The following is a 19060-nucleotide window of genomic DNA, read 5'->3' on the forward strand; positions in this document are numbered from 1 at the left end:
AAATCTATAAATGCTCACTTAGCATCACTGTGTGGGCATTTACAGGTGGTGAGGTCACTGCAGTGGGCCCAACTACATTAGCTTCAGGCCCCACTTGTTAGACAATCCTGGCTACTCTTCTGTCTATTGTGTGTTTTGTGTGTTCAGTTTTACCAGCAATTCCAGATCAATTTTGTGCCTTGATGCATTGACTTTCCAGGTTGCATGAGCAAATATGGCTCAGAGAAGTAACGAGAGACATGTATGGGGAGTAGGCATGTGTCGAGTGCATGCCTCAATGGATGTTTCCAGACTTGCAAAATGTTCCTGTAGTCATTTTTGGAAAGCTCGCTGGGAAAGTCTGTTTTGCAACCAACGTGCTATGGAATGGTTCACCAGGTTAAGGAAGTGGCATCGGTTTACCTAGTGTCCTGAAAAGAATCCTGGAATGGATATGGTACTGCAGTATATATAAGAGGTGCTTGTTACCCCATTGTTTCTAGGGGTGAATGAGTGTTAGTCGTTGGCTGCCTCATGTCTTGTGTCTTCCCTCTTTTGTTCGTGAAGAAATAAGCTGTTGTGCCACATTAGGCTCTGTGACGGTGGAAAAGGTGTGTCCTGTCTTGGGAAAGGAGGGATGATATGAGTGAAGAACATACTGAGTAATGTGGTGAGAAATTGCCTATGATATGCCTATGTTCTGTGAGTGTTACTTGGTACCTGAGATTTGACGGCGATGAATGTCCAAGTGGGGGTTCTCATTCATATATCCTGAAACTGTAACCTCTAACTTAAGAACAATAAAGCAAGTTTGAATATCTACCTGAGACTGCAGCTCGATTACTAATATATGCATACTACATAGTTCCTTAAGCAGATTGTACAAAAATCATGGTTATTACATTGTGGCAAAATGCACCGGTAGGAGAAGACTTCCCAGCTGGTAACCTCTCGCCAGCCCAATTTTAATGCCCAATTGCAATGAGGGTAGCACAGCACGGTTACTGCTCAGGATGTGCTTATCGTCATTAGCATCCACAGATTCCCAAAGAGAAAATGTGAGTGCTCATACATCAAGTAAAACATAAATAAAACATTTGTAACTTTTATATGTCATCAGCTGTCTTGTCACATCTAGGTTGTACTGGTTTATTCTGCTGTGTCTACAGCAGTAGTAGGGACATCATGAAGGCAGAAAATAGAATTGTGTAGCTTGGGGATACAAGTCAGCTGAATAAAACACAAAAGGGACATTTTTGTTTCTCTTTTAAAAAAAAGAATAATTAAGTAAGCGCAAGTCGCAGCCAGAAGAGTACGGCGTTGATATTGCAGGAGGGATAGCATTGATGGTCAGGCTGAGTGAGGGGCATTGCAGGTGCGACAAAGAAGAACAGAGTGAGCAATTTCCCTTTGGCAAGGGTGTAGAATCCCTAGCTTTTTAATTTTTTTATTAATTAATAAAGAATAATGTGGTAAATTCCATCTAAGAAAGGTTGGTCTACTAATCAGAGCGCCCTTTCAGTAAGTTCCTTGCTTAAATCTTAGCATACACATGTGCCCTGCTGCATCAGCCTCCTGATGTGCAGCTCTTGCTTTCCGATGGTACAGAGAGGGTTCAGAGGTCACAGGTTCCCTGTTTGACAGCTACTGTGACAGCCAACTCACTGCAGAGGTTTCATTTAACTTCACACCTCTGTTCCAAATCCAAAATGGTTATGATAAAACCCCTCGCCTGGGGGCAGGTTAATATGAAAATACAAGCCAGACCCCATTTGGAATGGTGGTAGAGGGTTTATATAATTATTAAGAGCCGCATCAGATCTGTGTCATACATCTGTCAACACTGTGAGCCCAGTCAGCAGTAGAGGGGTTCTGTGTATTCTAGTCAGACAGCCTGTCCTGCCAGCCAGAAGGAAAGGAGACTAAAAGACTCTGCCTCTCCTTTCATCTTTAGGGGCCGTGAAACACCTCTCTCTAGTCCAGGAAGCCCTCAGCAGGTGCTGTCCTGGAAACAGTAATCAAAAGGCACACCCTACTCAAAAGGACTTGTCTCACACAAGCGTGTTGCTTACCAAAGGACCTTTGATGCTTTGGGCCTGAGAAGAGGACATAGTTGGTGTAGCCCGAGGGAGCAACACAATTGTGGAAAGCTTCCACCATCTTGTTTCTTTCTGTACTTCAGCATCAATTCTGTATCCTGCACTTGCTTTATCACAAGGCATTTGGGTATAATGTTAGAAGATCATTTGTCACAAGGATATGAATCGGACCCCTTAAAACAGGATTGCTTTTGTCCAGTCAGCTGTGGACTTTTCCCTTCAGAAGATGGGGCCTCCCACATCCTCCATTTTTGGACTTCAAGAAGAATTTATATGGGCCCTGCTACGAGGGCAGTCCTTTCCAAAATCCTCCATTTGTGAGGTAAAGGCAGGTGTTCCAAGTCAGAGGGAAGCTCTGCTCCTGAACCATATCTACAGCATTTCGGGTGACCTGCTGCCGGAGCAAGACCTACCTCTTCACCAGCTACACTGGTACCCAGAAGCTTACAGGAGGTGAAAGGTCCTTTCAGGTGTTTGACAGCCTCCCCTGTGTTTGGAAATTGAGATTACGGACCTATCTTGTCATTGAGCCCCTGGTTTGGCACTGACAGCCACATGAGAGCAGATCAGACAGGATTTCAGATTTTTGCCATTAAACTGCTTCAAGTAACAATGCAAGCCCATTTGACACATTTGAACCACCAGGGCCATACGTTGCTGCTTTTGCCACTTTCTTGATCTTCAAACTGCTTGCACAGTGCCAGGAATCCTGGTTCGAGACTGTTGAACCTCCAAGAACAGCACAAAGGTATTATTGACTGCGAATTGCCCCACCTGGTCCAACTTCCAGCCTTTTTAGGTCACCTTTGATCACTTTTTCTCGCATCAGACATATCTTTTTACCATCATTCTAGTTATTGATTGCCTTTCACTCCTGTTCATTCCCTAGAGTGCATCTTTCTATCTCTTGCGTGTTCTGTGTTCTTTCCACAGGGGTGGGTTCTGTGTAGTGTTGTTCTACTTAGTTATTTTTGCATAACGTGTGTTCAGTTAACGTGTATATATTTTTACAGAACCTTGTTTGGATATTCCCTTATTTTGGACTGTTGCACTTTGCTGTTTGGGTTGATACTATTTAACATTCCCACCCTTCATGAGAGTATAGCCTGCTCTCGCCCAGGTTTCCATAAAAGGCAAAGGAGTTATAGTTCTTAGCTGTGCCTGTTTCCACCTTTAATGTTAGGGATCACTCTTCTTTTGTGAGGGCTGTGTACGCGGTTTAGCACTACTCATCCCTGTACTCTTCCGGGGCAGAAGTCATTTCATCACATACAGAACAACTCCTTGGCGTGTGCCGAGAGACGACACAGGATTGCACCATTGAATACAGCTCTAATTCTCTCATAGGAGCACCATAAAAAGGGTACTCATTTAAAAAAGGTATATACCATTCACTTTGGTAGACATTGGTCTCAGAATTAGGAGTGCCTGCAAAAAGCATGTGACGAGATACATTCATGCTAGAAATGGAAGGCTGCAAGCTGTCAAGTAGGGCGTCATTCCATTATCAAACTCAACTCTCCCAAAACAGAAACATTTCAGATTGCGTGCACTCCATTTGTGATTGAAATGTGGAAAGTCTGCATGGTGTATCTCATATTGCAACTGATAGAAGTATTTTTACAAATGTCTGTTAATGCTAAACATTTCCTCAGTAGCAGCAGTTGTGTCACCACATGTTGTTCACAGACACCATAATGTGCACAGATGTGTATTACAGTCATACTTCGCTGTATGGAATATATATACATATGTACACGCGCCTTTAAAAAAAAAAAAAAAATTGTTACCAGATGAAATAAGGAAGACACATGTATGGGCCACTTGACGGCCTATGGAAGCAGTTTATCATCTCTTACTGAGCAATAAAAATGACAGTAACTCGATATAAAATGGCCTCTTTATGGTCCTTACATTTACTCCAAGAAGACATTTGAAAGCCTATTTTACACTGCAGATATTTTATGTGTGTCTTAAATGTTACACAATTTGATGTGTAACATGTAGACTCGAACCAAAAGTTCTTCCATACATATATTTAATTGTTTAGTTTTGAGGTCATGGGGGAAAGGAACAAAATCATCTAGTTTCTGTATAGGTAGTATGTATATGCCTGCAGACATATGGTTTACGAGCTGGATGTATTCTATTGCTTTGGCTTCCCCTAAACCCACTACATGAAGATTGGTAGTTATTTACCAGACCTGTCTGGTGTAAAAGCTGCAGGTGCAGGATGTCCTAGGGGATTACTTTTAAGCGTAGGAACATTCCCTAACAAAACAGCTTACAAAAACACTCTCCAGGCCAAAAAGAGTTTCAGTTCCTCTTTTTTTCGGCCCACTTCCTGCCAGGCAAATTGAGATGTAGATAGAAGCAAGACTCCAGGCGCAACGCATGGATATCCACAGATGCATTGAGGATCCAGCACAATTCCTGTGAAATTGAACAGGCTCGTTGTGCAAATCCCAACAACTTGAAACTGCTGCAGGCTTTACTGCCGTGTTATATAGTAACATACAGCTTTGCAATGTAATGTTCATCCACCTCAGCAGACCTCGAAGTAAGGTAGCTCATTTAAGCCACACACTGTGTTTCCTAAAATTATGTAAATAGCTGTCATGTCTGCGACCAACAATGCCGTGAATTTAGCCGTGCTGTTACAGGTATATTCAGCGATATTCATAAGTCAAATGGCCATGAACATCTGTGGCCCGGTGAAAAGATGTATTACATTTGATTTGGTGACATTGTAGCTACAGGCTGTATACTTTGATAAAATGGTGATTTTTCCGATTATGGGCCCTCTTTGAGGAGTTTATCTAAATTCATGGTGCGCTAACAGTGGAGTTCACCGGACTTTCCACAAATGGCAATCACAAGATCAACCCAGGGTCAGCTGTTATGGAGAACTGGTTGTGCAGCCCCCCCTTTGATCAACCACAAATCACATATCAGACATCCCTGAGCAAAGGAGCAATGTATTAATGGTTCATTAGGGGATACACGTAATAGCCATATCTGCTCTCCCACCAATGCCAAAATTGTGTTGCATGGCTTCAGACCATACAGAAACAGGCCTCTGTTCAATCGGGGACACACTCAAGAACAAAGCAGATGAAAACTCAGGGAGTGCACTTATCCTTCTGGACATCTCGCTGCTTTTGATATCATCAGTCACAAGCTCATTTGAAAGGGTCTGGGAGATGCTGTAATACCCCCTTCCTCGCTGCTAGAATCAAAACACTATGGCCCTGTAGAAATTCTAGCCTCACTGACCTGTGGAGTATACCAAAGGTCCACACTCACCTCTAGATAACACTCGTACTTGACCTCATGAAACACTCCAGCATCGCCTGCTATGATTATGCAGACAACGCACATATAATCTACAAACTTCAGAACAATCTGTCAAAAACCCACCAGATATAAAACTAACTCCTGCACAAGTGGATGCATGGATAACATCAAACACTTGTGTATAGGTGCGTTATAAATGCCATATAATATCAAACAGATTAAAAGTCAAACCAACCCGAACTAATGATCTGCAGTGCAGCTCCTTCTAACACCTTTCAGTACCTTTTACTGACAAGATGGACCCATGGCCAATGCCGTCCTCCACAGTAATACATTTTGTAACAACGCTGGGCAATGCATTCACAGTCCAACGACAGGTGGGAGGCATTGTCAGTAACTTTTCTTTTTCAAACTCTATTCGGCATCATACCTTATTTAATATTCACCCATAGAAACATGGCTGTGATGTCTCTAGTGTTAAGATAATTGGACTACGGAAACAGCCTCTATCTCAGACTCTGAGACCATCTCATGAGAAAACTAAAAAGGGTCCAAAATGCACTAGTCAAACTACTTCTCATGATGAATAGATTCAAACACATGTCCCCAGAACTAAGCATACTCCATTGCTTCCCTTCAAGGAAAAGGTACAGTTAGAAACCCTTCACTTCTCTCATGGAAATGCTGCTCTATTTTACAGAAGAATGTTCCAGCACTTAGCTCCCTCCTAAAATGTAAGGTCCAGCAACACTGCACTAGTCCTAGTCCTGAACTTCAGTAGGCAACGTCAAGGAGAATCCTCATTTCTCCTATTGGCCACAGGAGCCATGGAACACCCTACCTAATCATCTCCTCTTTGAAGAGACCCACCTGATGTTTGGGAAACTGCTAAAGACTTGAATCTTCAACTAACCAAATTGGAGAAACAGCAGGGAAGCAAGAGCTACACAACACATAACTACCCAATCCCCTACCATGAATTGTAAGCAGAAAAGGTATCTATCCCGTCTCGCAAAACACTCTAAACTGTCAGATCAATCTACTATGCTGTTCCACTTTTCGAACATCACTCACAAACCCTCTCCTCTCACCTAAAAGGAATATCGATGTCAAAACTCACAAATTAATATCTCTGTAATATAGCCTCCCTAACCCTTAAATCGAAATCCTACTTGGAATGTGATTCCTATATATCAAGTCACATGAACCGCTAAAGACTTCCACTCATAAGACACCTGCCGGGTTACGGATCCCCACTGTTGTACACTAGTTGTGCAGACCTAAATCTCTCAATCCAAGGACCCAGGAAGACACTGTACTCTAAACTCCAGTCCATACTCTCAACCCTCTCATTCCTCAACCGACCCCTCACTATTAAAGTCTTTCAACCATAACCCTCGCTCACTCCCCATCTGCCGAATCACTTTATCTAGTACACTAAACATACGCTTGCACTGCTCATTTTCTATTAACAACCATTGCTGCTTCAAAACCAAGGGGCTGCCCTTACGGCTAACCTGCCCCAGCAAATAACCCCCTCACTAGAATACAGATATGCCATATCAGCACACAGCTTATTTTCTCTGTTCCTTTGCTGATCCCTATTGGTTTTGCCTGTAATAAACCACAGTTTGAACTTGCCGTTGACTGAGTCCTCTTTGTATCTGGGAAGGAGGGAGTTGGGCTCTCCAATTCCACAGACTTCCAGTGTCCCTCTGGCATACCTGGGGGTCTGTCCCCAACAAAGGTACTTCAGACCTGCCCTTGTCACACCTCAGATTTTCTGCATCTGCTTTTCTTTTATCCTACTAACACTCAACCATTTGTTTCTCTTACAGATCCATGCACGAGACCAAATATATTGGCATAAGATTGCCATCTTATAGCATTTTACCTTATTTCACCTCAAATAACATAACTGTTGCTTTGGCACCATCCTTTTTAAAAGACTAGCGCCTGACAAAGGCTCAGCCATTTCTAATTAGGCATCAGGACAAGATGTATTCTCTCATCTTATTTAGTTTAGCTCCTTTTCTTCCCACTCAAAATGTAGGTCAGCCTTACAACCAGGCCTGTAGTCTATATACTATAGATAAGACTGCATTTCAATGATTTGGACTATATGGACAATCTGATAACATTTCACTGTGGTGTACTTTGGAAGGTTCTGAAGACAGAGCGAAGTTAATGCAGGACATAATTTACTTAGTGTGTGGAAAGTGAGAACATTATAAATGTGACATGTTGACGTTTTGATATGATTGAGTGGATTGATCTAATCTCTCTTTGCGTCATTTCATGTAGGATTATCCCACAGTGACACTTGGGATTTTTATTGAGCAGCCAACACCGTTTGTGCCAGAATTCCTAGAGAAACTTCTAACACTGGATTACCCAAAGGAGAAGCTGAAATTCTTCATTCACAACAGTGTAAGTATTTGAGCGTTCCCTTTTTAATATAGGGGCCATGTATAACTATATATAATTTGTATTGCTGATATACGAAAAAAATAAAATATTAATCCACCAAGCATAGATGCACTTGTGTTACCATCACTGGTGTCTTATAACCAATTCTGACACGTCTTGCCCAGACGTCCCCAGAAATCCGTATTTAAAACGTGCCACAGAGTAGCTTACATCATCTCATATGTTCCCTTTCAATCAGAATCTATATGAAATGTTTAAAATGCTCTATTTTGGTCAAACAGGGATAAAGTGCTGTGCATCACCCCTGCCCATATGTAGGTATGCTGTATCTCACCACCCTCGAGAGCACCATTTGTGGAAGTTGAAAATTCCATATATGATATAATATTCTGACTGCTACAGTTGCAAACACTTCCATTTCTGTGTACTCTATGACCAATCAGACACAAATCGATTTCTTCTTGATCATATACTAAAATAAAGATACTGCAATTCATTGTCAACAGTTATGATCCGAGTCCGCCATGGTGAATGGCGGAATTACCGCCCTATTCCAAGGTGTGTGGGGGCGGTAATTCCCCATTCACCATGGCACTTCCCCATTCCCATTTTTGCCCCCATAGGGCTCAATGGGAATGGGGAAGGCGGTAATTACGGTACCGCAAATTGCGGTACCGTAATTACCTCCAAGGTCCCTTTGCGGGTCCCGTCCTTAACGGCTGGCTAAACCAGCCGTTAAGGTAGGGTCCCACAAAGGGACCTCGTAGTAACGCAGTAAGGGTTTACCGGCACTGGTACCCTTACCGGTACAGGTAAACCCTTACCGCCATCCATGTAATGAGGCCCAATGAGTGTTATTTCTGAACTGCAATACATAACGGTTTGCACTGTCTACTAAGGGCACAGCACAGTGCAAAACGAAGAATGGAATGCAATGGCAACATTAAATCTTGGGAAGTTTTGTATGGGCTTGCTCAAAAGCATTGCCATTACGACTATAGATTTGGAAAGATTGCAGCCGTGGTAGTTAATCCATGCAAGTTCATTACCTTCTGAAAGTGAACATTGATAACGAAAGGTTAAACAAAAATGCGAAGGCTGAGTTCGTCTTATCTATACAAGTCCCCTCCCGGCCAGTTACACACCTGCACTGCCGCCCTGGCAACCCCCACACGTGGGGACTGTTTTCTGCATCCCTACAGTCCCCCGCCAGCAGTTGACACCTGATGTCTGCACTTACCCGTGCACTTGCCACCAGCTGGCCCTACTTCTCGTATTGTTTTATTTATTTTATTACCCCATGTAATCCATGGTCCCCACCCACCTCCCACTGCGCATTTTTCCTCTTCCCCCTTCCCATGCACTTGCCTGATCTGAATGACACCTGGCCTAGTAGGATCGTTGTCTCTGTTTCATTCTGTTCCCCCTCCCTTGCCGCGTCGCGCCTTGATATACTTGTGTATAGGCGTGTTATAAATTACATATCATATCATATCATAAGTCATCTATTGCTTGTGTTTTGTATGTCTAAACATCTCAATTGGTGTTTTAACATATGCTTTGGTCCAAGATATGAAGGTTACTTTCATAACAATGTGACCTTTTCGACCTGCTAGGATATGAACTACAGTGGTTGTAAGTACATATTGGTAATGGTGCTTTAAGTAACCAATTGTTCAATTTATGTGTACATTACAGGCTGTGTATCATGAAAAACATATCCAGAAATTCTGGCAGGAAACTAAGAATATTGTTGCAAATTTAAAAATTGTCGGCCCTGAAGAGCTGATGAGCCAAGCTGAAGCAAGAAATATGGGAATGTAAGTATTTTTCTGGGTTTCTGGTGATACAATGCTTTACCGGATTCTGAACATCGATTTTCCTAAATTGCCATTTGCTCACGTCCAAACACTACTCGGTTTGAAAACTAAAATTGCCCAAGATTTCTTAGAAGGGTGTTCCAGAGGTTTGGACTAGTTATGGGCAATCGTTCACGTGACTCTTGATCTCAGCCTGCAGCAGAGTGGCCATCCATAGAGCAACCCTGCTGCCGTTTGTGATTCATACCTACATCTGCATCTCATTGGTTAACAAAACGGCGTGTGATAATGAAAAGATGTGTAGTATTTAGGGTTTTGATTTTGGAAAAAAAGCATCTTCTCAGCAACATTATGTGGAGATCTGCCACATCATTCCCTGTCACACAAGGAAAAAGAAATTGGCGCCACCATGCCACTGTGGTGCACCAGCGTAGGATTCACAGTTTTCTGGTGGGGTGTTAAGAGTGGGTTTGAGTTAAGCGATTCTCAATTGTATTTCATTTAATGAGTAACAGCATTGACATTGTGATCAGAAATGCTATAGAAGTAGTAATAGTTTATTTATCAAGAGCAGAACAATTACCAGTAAAACTAGTTCAAGGCGCCTTTACAATCGAACAACCAACAAACAAGGAAACTATAATAACACAATAGCACAGTCAACATTATACATTTTACAGCAGACAATTTATTTTGCATAATAGGACCCAACATGTTGTTTCAAGCAATGTTTAAACCATGTTGTGTAGTACTGTTCCTGATTTTAATTGGTAGGTTGTTTGTTGTGGACTGACAAACGCTTGTCACCCAGAGATACTTTGTTGTAATTTCCCACTAGCAACAGATTCTTGGAAATGGAGTTAAGTGAATATATATCGGCTGATTTGGTTGAGGCATATCACACAGATATTCAGGAACTACCTCATTCACTATTTTCCAGACTGGAGCAAGGGCCAATTCCTGGACCAAATCATCAATTTGTTACCAACCAACCAACCTCTTAGCGAGCCTGGGAAATATGGTCACATTTTTTCATTCTACAGCAAATAGCTCGGTTTTGAACTGCTTGTAATTTAGTGGTCCGTTTTTTCTTTACATACCGAGATAAATTGCCAACAAAATTGAAAAACTGCTGCCTGGACTATGACTTTCAAATGATCTATATCTAAAAGATGCCTGTACTGATTAATATTGTATAAATGAAAGTGAACCTCTTTTACTAAAGCATCAACACGTCGGGCGAAAGTCAATTCACTATTAAACTAAACATCAAGATTTCGAACCACTTCCACAGGTGCTGGTGGGCTCCCATAATTAGTAGGGCTGGGGAATGCAATAGATTATTCTGTTGCACAAAAGGATTTTTTCCATTGAACCATAGACCGTTGTCCTGTCTCCAGCGCTGTATTCTTCCTGTAAAATCTGTCACCTCCCTGCCGTTAATGGACCCTTCATGAAGATCCATCAGGATCTGCATGCCATCTGCATATAGTCGACATTCATAACCATAGTTCGCTATGTTAGGAAAGATTTTTCATTAGGCAACATTTCCTCCATATTCTATTGACCCCCATACCGTTTTACTTTATTTTACACCTTGTCCTGGCCTTTTACAGAGAAGTGAAGTCATCAGCTTCATTTCCTTGGCATTTGTGCTCATTTGTCATGGGGAAACTGACTAGTCTTCAATATGTAGGTACTGGGAAACTATGGGCCTCATTCTGAGGCTGATGCAAAGGGATTACCAGCATCGGTAAGGACACCGGTGCCGGTAATCCCTTTGCGCCCTATTCCAAGGTCCATTTGTGTGTCCCGTGCAAAGGGTCCAGGGAGCAAATAACAGTACCACAAATTGCGGTACCGTTATTTGCACCTTCCCCATTCCCATTGATCCCTATGGGGGCTCAAATGGGAATGGGGAATGGTATTTTCAATGGGGACTTACCGGTCCAGCAAAGGTCCGACTAGACCAGTAAATCCCAATTGAATGAGGGCGGACTCGGTACCATTATTGGAGACAGCCATGGCACTGTTAGCGCCATGGCTACCTCCAACCTCGAATGAGGCCCTATGTTTCCCTTTTGTTTTGTACTTGTTACCTGTTAGGGTAACTTTTAATTTTGCACATAGCATCTTCCTATGCAGTGCAATGGGGATACTTTTGTATCATCCTAGACTTTTACCAAAGGGATTTTTGGTTACTTTTAAATGTCCTTAAAGACAAGCTGGTTGCAGCAGGTACATTTTCTACCATTTGTGCTATATTTTTAGTGTGCCCATTCACATTTACCACGTTTGGCTGCTAACAGTGTGTAGTGTCCTAAGATGGCCGTGCTACAGGATTGTTTGCTTGTTCTTTGGCTATTTTGTTTTTTGGCCTTCTTCCTGCCATCTCAGGTCAAGAATTCCCTTTTATGGTCATGCATTTGCCCGGTAAAGCTGCTGTTTTTGTGGGCTATTGTATGTCACGTGTGTATGGACTCAGGAAGTGGGCTGGGAATGTCTGGTCCCAATCCACAAACAACTGGTGCCAGTGAGTCTAGTGTGCATGCATGAGTCAGCCCCACAGTGGTCCCTGATTGTACCACTGGTGGTGTGCATGAGTGGTGCAGATCCTTTTTATAGGAAGGCTGAGTTTGATCATTCCCCTCAATTTAGAATAAGAAGAGGAGTCCTGTAGCCATTCCAGTGGATCAGAAGAGGAGTCAAGTTTCCTGTGTAGCTCTGTGGATGATGGAAGACTCAAGGACGAATCCTGAAGAGGCCTGGCGGCCATTCCTGCTGCTGACCCAGTGAAGCCTTGCTGGACTACTTGATCTAAAAAAGTGTCCCTGCACCACCCTGTGGACTGACCAGCTCTATTTTGGGCTACCGTGCCAGAAGCATCTCCGTTCCACTTTTTTGCCTAGAACTTAGCTAGTCCTACAAGTCACCTTCCTGCCAAGTTCCAGCATCCCAGTATTCAGGGATCCTGTTCTGGAGGGCTTCCTTTGTTCACGACTGGAGAGACTCCTGTTAATGCCGGTGTGTAGTAACTGCCTCTGGAACTGGCCATCCCCCGTCTTGTAGATGGTCCTGAAGAGTCGTGCATCAGTTGCTGCTGCATTTCTTTTCTGGAAAGGGTTACACTCAGCACCTGGGCCAGATCTGAAACTTCCTTGCACTGCAGCTCTTGGGCATCTTATACTGCATCCAATGGCAGGAAAACCTACCACCATCGTCTCCCATTCGACCTGCCAATTCCTTTGGGAAAATCAGAGTAAGCGCAGTAAGTAGTCGCAATACATATCAGTGCCCCTATCTCCGCCATTATAAAGTTTGTAAAGAACTTTGACTTTTTCCATTCTCTTGCTTTTTAAACGTTTATTTAAAAAGATGTTCTAAAAGATAGTAAAAGTACTTTACTTAACTGTAAAAGTCATGAAAAGTCTTCTGACCTTGTTCATCCCCACAGGAACAATTCTTAACTCTTTCCCCCTAACGGAACTTTGTGAATTTTGGGCACAAGGCCTCATTTAACCTAGGGTTGGACTGATCAAGTGGGGGCTCCTATTCCTGTTAACTGGTTATTCAATTGCTTAATGGTACATAGGTGAAGTGTGTGCATTGTTATAACCAAAAAATCTGGGTGACATCTATAAAGAGGTGATGTTAAAAGCCAAAGAATGCAATGAGAATACCCAGGGAGAAGGTGTGGAGGGTGAAGAGCAGTGGATCTAGGAAAAGACATTGTATGACTCATACTGGTGGGGTCGTGGTGGAAGAGTTGTTTGAGTTACATGGTATAGACATGGAGTGTTTATAGAGTTAAGTGGCCACCCAATTGAGTGTAGTGTTCTTGAAGCCCAGGGAGGAGAAGGTGAGAAAGAGAGGGCACTTGACAATGTCAAAGGCTGCAGAAAGATTAAGTAGGATGAGTATGAAGGAGAGACGAGAGGTGAACAGTGGTTAAAATATCAGAGAAATGAGTAAAAGCAGTTTCAGTAGCGTTTCCTACAGAAACTAGATTGAATGGGGTCAAAGAATGAGTGGTCAGAGAGGTAGCTGACAATGTGGTTAAGGATTACTATTTTAAGGATTATGCAGTAGTGGGGTAAGAAGGAAATGGGACAGTAGAAAGAGGGAATGCTGGGATCAGTTGAGCATTTCTTGATTATAGGGGCAACAGTGCCTACACTATGGCAGGCAAGGTAGGTACTGGTTGAGACTGAGAGACTGATTAGAGGGGAGAGGTGGGAACAGGTAGTGGGCACAGGGATTTAGATTAACTGTGGTGCAAAGGGGTTGATGCGAGCTCAAAATGTATTAGGTAAGCTCAGAACAAGTAGGAGCTCAGAGGGGGAAGTGGGTATAAACCGAGATTAGTATTAGTATACATCAAATGCATAACCCTAGCTAGGGTAACACGCAGAGAAGCATCTTAAAACAGGGACTCCAGGGATCTCTGCATTCCGGTCAACCCTGATTATGCCATCAAAAATTACAAAATACAGGCTGGGTGCTATAGTTCACTTCTACAGGAGACCACGTAAGAAGCATTATTAAGAGAAAAAGAATTCACATTACCCTAATGTATCAATTAATACAAAACTTTTATTTAGACACAGTCCTTATGCGGCTGTCAGTTAAAAAAAAATAAAAAAAAATAAGGGCAAACTTTGTGGCTGGCTGTGCGCAGACGCGAGAGGGAGAGAACAGTGTTCCATCAGATGAGGAGGCGGATTCAGGCAGGGCGGAGCGGTGTCTGGGTTGCGGGTGCTGGGCTCGAGGAGGCAGAGCGTACTCTCTAGGCGGGTGCAGGGGGTGAGTGTGCTTGGAGGTGGTGGTAAGGATGGCAAAGGGGAATGGGAAGGCTGAAAAGAAGGGGGGATGGAGGAGGGGGCGAAGAGAGGGAAGACACTGACTGTGAAATCTACATCTGTGGAGGGGGGAAGGAGGGAAGTGAGGGGCGGCATCGCAGCAGGTCTTCACAGAGGGATGATGGAGGGGGGCTGGACCGGGGCAACTCTGGGTCGGGGACCCAGGAAAAGTGCGCTTTGGAGGGGCTAGGGGCCGCAGGGAGTGGTGTGCCTGGGGTGGAGCAGATGCAGTGTGACAGTGTGTGGAAGGTGGTGTTGAAGCCTGATAGTCGTGTGAAGACGTTTCTGGGGGAAAATCCGATGGTGATTGCTGGATGGGTGAAGGCGGCCATGGGGGATGTCACTGGGGTGCTAGTGGTGGCTGGGGGCCAGTTGTTGGTGGAGGGGATGGATGCTGGTAGTAAGGCTAAGATTGTGGAGGTGCGTTGTCTGGGTAGACATGCGGTGCAAGTGTTTGACCAAAGTGGTGTGTCATGTAAAGGGGTGCTGTATGGAGTGCCGGTGTCTGTGAATATGTCTGAGGTGGAGGAGCAGCTGGCAGATGTGGGGGTGTTGGAGGCGTGGAGGTTGGGGAGGAGAGATGCACTTGGGGATGTGGTGTCTACGACTGTGGAAGTGAGGTTTGCGAGGTCGGAGTGTCCAGAGGGGGTGGAGTTGGGTTACCAGAGGTTCCGTGTGAAAGTTTATGTAGCGTTGCCTTTGAGGTGTTATAAGTGTCAGCAGTTTGGACATGTGGCGAGAGTATGCAGGAATGAGAGGCACTGTGGGAGATGTGGTGGAGATTACGATATTAAGGAATGCAAGGTGGAGACCCCGGAGAAGTGTGTGAATTGTGGGGGGGCACTCTACTGCTTTTAGGGGGTGTGAGAGCCACAGGGTGGCGAGAGAGATGGTGCAGGTGAGGGCGGCGGAAGGTTTGTCTTATGCGGAGGCTGTGGCAAAGGTGAAACCGGTACGGGTAGTGAGTGAGGTGAGTGGGAGAGAGCCGGTGGTGGATGCGGCTGTGGGAAGGAAGAAAGTGGTGGGTGAGGTGAAAGGCGTAGAAATGGTGGTTGTCCCGAAAACTGAGTTTATGTGCTTTATAGTGAGTGTGCTGGAGCTAGTTCAGGGGAATTTGTCTGTCAGTGTGTCGGATCTTACGAAAGAAGTGGTGGAAGCGGGGAGGTGGTTTTGGAGTGTTGTGGATGTGTTGGAACAGGATGTGTTTAGGATGGTTGCTAAAGTGCGGAAGCAGAGTGGGGTGTCGGCATGAGGATTTTGCAGTGGAACGCGAGGAGTTTGTTGAGGAATGGGCAGGAGTTGAAAGCGGTGTTGTGTGGGGAATTGAATGTTGATGTGGTTTGTATCCAGGAGACGTGGTTAAGGGGTGATCTGAGGTTTGTGATTCCGGGTTTTGAGTTGTTTCGTAAGGATAGGCTGAGGGGGAGAGGGGGGGTGTGGCTCTGGCAGTTCAGAAGGGGTTGGTTGCAAGGGAGATTGTGGTAGATGGAGCAGTGGAGGCTATCGGGCGGGGATTCGGGTAGGGGGATCGGAAGTATTGGTGTTGAATTATTATAATCCATGTGAGGTGGTGGAGGTGGGTGTGCTGTCTGGAGTGATAAGGGGACATGTGGGACTTTGCGTTTTGTGTGGTGATTTCAACAGTGCCAATACGTTGTGGGGTAGTGATCGGACAGATGCGAGGGGGAACTGTTGGAGGGCATGGCGGATGAATTGTGTCTGGTTTTGCTGAATGATGGTTCGGGCACGCGGTTGGATGTGAGGACTGGGAAGTTGTCGTGTTTGGATCTGACCTGGGTGTCTGCTGCGATTGCGGGTGAATGTGATTGGGAGGTGTGTGAGGATGGGGAGCGATCATTCTGGCATTTTGGTGACTGTGAGGGGTGAGGTAAGGGTCAGGTCCCCAATGCTTGGGAGTCGGTTGAATTTTAGGAAGGATGATTGGGAGTTGTATAAGGGATTGTGTCAGGAATTGATTGTTCCTCGGGGTAGGCATGGGGGGGTGGATGAATGGAATGAGCATCTGGTGCAGGGAATGAGAGCAGCGTCAGTGGCGGCAGTTCCGGAGGTTGTGAAGGGGAAGGATGGGAAGGTCGAGGTTCCTTGGTGGTCGGTGGAATGTTCACGGGCAGTGGGCAGGTAAGAAGGCTAGGGCCAGGGCTGTGAGATCGGGAATGTTGGAGGATTTGTTGGCAAATAAGAAGGCTAAGGCGGTGGTGCAGAGGGTGATTAGGGAAAGGAAGCGTGGATATTCGAGGGGCTATTGTGGGTCCCTGGGGAGTAATTCTGGTGTGGGTGAGGTTTGCAAGCAGTTTAAGCAGATGTCCGGGTTAATGAGGCCGCAGGGTGGTATGTCTGTGTTGTTGAAAGGGGTGGAGCTGGTCAGTGAGGATGGGGAGAAGGCGAATTTGTTGGGGGGAGTATTTTGCGGGAGTGCACAGTTCAGGGAACTTCCCGGAGGCGGTGAGGCTAGGTATGGGTGTGGTTGAGGAGGAGATGCGGGAGTTGTTGGCAGATGTTGGGCCTTGGGAAAAGCAGTATGAGGTTCCGTTTTCTATGGTGGAGTTGAATGGGGCGATTCGGAAGGGGAAGTGGTCTAGTCCAGGGGTGGACGGGTTCATGTATGTATTTTTGGAAAAGTTGTCAGTGGAATGTAAGTTGGAGGTGTTGGCTCTGTTCATTGAGATCTGGAAGGGTGGAGTCTTGCTGAGGTTGTGGAAGAGAGCAATTGTGGTGCCGATTTTGAAGGGTGGCAAGGTCCCTACGGAGTGTAAGCCGTATAGGCTGATTGCGCTGACTGTTGTGCTGTGTAAGGTTATGGAACGGATGGTGGTTGAGCGATTGGGGTTTTACTTGGAGTCGAATGGGTGTTTGAGTGATTTTCAGAGTGGGTTCAGGAGGAATCGGTCGGTGGCAGATCCGTTAGTGAGGTTGGTGACTGGTGTGGAGGAGGCGTTGTGTGATGGGGAGCTGGTGGGGCGTTCTTTTTGGATTTGGAGAAGGCGTATGATATGGTGTGGAGGAGTGGGTTGTTGGTGAGACTGTTGGAGATGGGTGTGAAGGGGAGGATGTTTCGGTGGATCAGGGCGTTTTTGGCTGATAGGACCTTTCAGGTGAGAGTGAGGGGGGTGATGTCTGAGGTTTGGAAGATGGAGAATGGGACGCCGCAGGGGAGTGTGATTTGTGCGATGTTGTTTAATGTGATGGTGGATGGGTTGATTCGGGCTATGGCGGGTATCGGGTGTCAGGTGGATTTCTTCGCAGATGATGGTGTGATATGGGTAAGAGGGAGGAGTTTGTTGTTGGTGCAGAGTCGGCTGCAAGCTGCGATAGTGCGCATGGAGGAGTGGTGTGGGAAATGGGGCTTTTCGGTGTCTGTGGATAAAAGTATTAGTATGGTTTTCTCGAGGAGAAGAGTGCAGCAGGAGTTGGACTTGGTTTTGAAAGGTGGAGGGTGAAGAGCGTGGAAGAGTTTCGGTACTTGGGGGTGATTTTGGATAGGAAGTTGAACTGGAATTTGCAGGTGGATGGTGTGGTGGATAAGTGTAAACGTAGGTTGAATTTGTTGCGGGCGGTGCATGGGAAAGAGTGCTCAGCAGAATTGTTTACGAATGTTGTATAAGGGGTTGATTTTGAGTGTGATGGATTTTGGATGTCAGATGGCAGTGGGTTTCACGGCTAGTCAGAAGCTGCGGTTGGATAGGGTGCAGGCGAGGGCATTGAGGGTGTGTTCGGGTGTGATGATGTCCTCTCCAGTGAATGCGGTTCAGGTACTTGTGGGGGAGATGCCGTTGGGGTTGAGGAGGGATGCGTTGAATAGGAGGTGGTGGGTGAAGTGCAGTGCGAAGAGTGTGGCTCATCCGGTGCGTGAATGTTTGCTGTATAATTGGAGGTTTGACTATTATAGGGACCGGTGGAGGAGGAAGGGGGGCACTTTGGGGTTTCACATGTGGGAGAAGGGGGTGCAGTGGGGTGTGGGCGAGTTGTTGACTGTGACGGGTACGGATTTGGTAAGATGGCCGATGTGGATGGTGGGGTCTCCAAAGGTGTGTTTGGAGTTGGCGAGTGTGGTGTCGAAGAAGCGGGGTTTGCGGGGTGAGATCAAGGCTTTGGGTCAGGCGTATGTGGCAGGGAAGGAAGGGTGTAAGGTTTTCACGGATGGTTCGAAGGATTCTGTGTCTGAGAGAGTGGGTATGGCGTTTTAGCTGAAAAGCACTGGGGAGTATAAAGTGGGGCGACTGACGAATGACGTGTCGATTTGTACGGCTGAGTTGGTGGCCATTGCATTGGCGATTGATAGGGTGTGCGAGTTGGGGTTCGAAAAGGTGGTGGTGTTTTCGGATTCATTGAGTGGGTTTCAAGCGATTGTGGCAGGGGATGGTGATAGGAAGGATGTGATTTTGGACATCAGGAGGAAGATTGATCGGTGTGTGCGTGGGGGGATGGATCTGGAGTTGGCGTGGGTCCCCAGTCACAGTGGCATTTTGGGTAATGAGTTGGTGGATTTGGCGGCGGGTGCGGGTATGAGGAGAGGACCGGTTGATATGAGGATACCTTTGAGTGTGGATGAGGTGAA

General features: G+C 45.4%; 1 protein-coding gene across 2 annotated transcripts in view; it reads left to right on the forward strand.

The window, feature by feature from the left end:
- The window catches only part of PLOD2 (procollagen-lysine,2-oxoglutarate 5-dioxygenase 2), a 517076-nt gene that overhangs the window by 369297 nt on the left and 128719 nt on the right, over positions 1-19060 (forward strand). For both annotated transcript variants that reach the window (XM_069618251.1, XM_069618250.1), the window contains exons 9-10: positions 7680-7805; positions 9504-9625. In XM_069618251.1, coding sequence (XP_069474352.1) covers positions 7680-7805; positions 9504-9625 — 248 coding nt within the window. The remainder of the gene's footprint in view (positions 1-7679; positions 7806-9503; positions 9626-19060) is intronic.

Source organism: Ambystoma mexicanum, chromosome 10, assembly GCF_040938575.1.
Source record: "Ambystoma mexicanum isolate Mex_15411 chromosome 10, UKY_AmexF1_1, whole genome shotgun sequence".
Lineage (NCBI taxonomy): Eukaryota > Metazoa > Chordata > Amphibia > Caudata > Ambystomatidae > Ambystoma > Ambystoma mexicanum.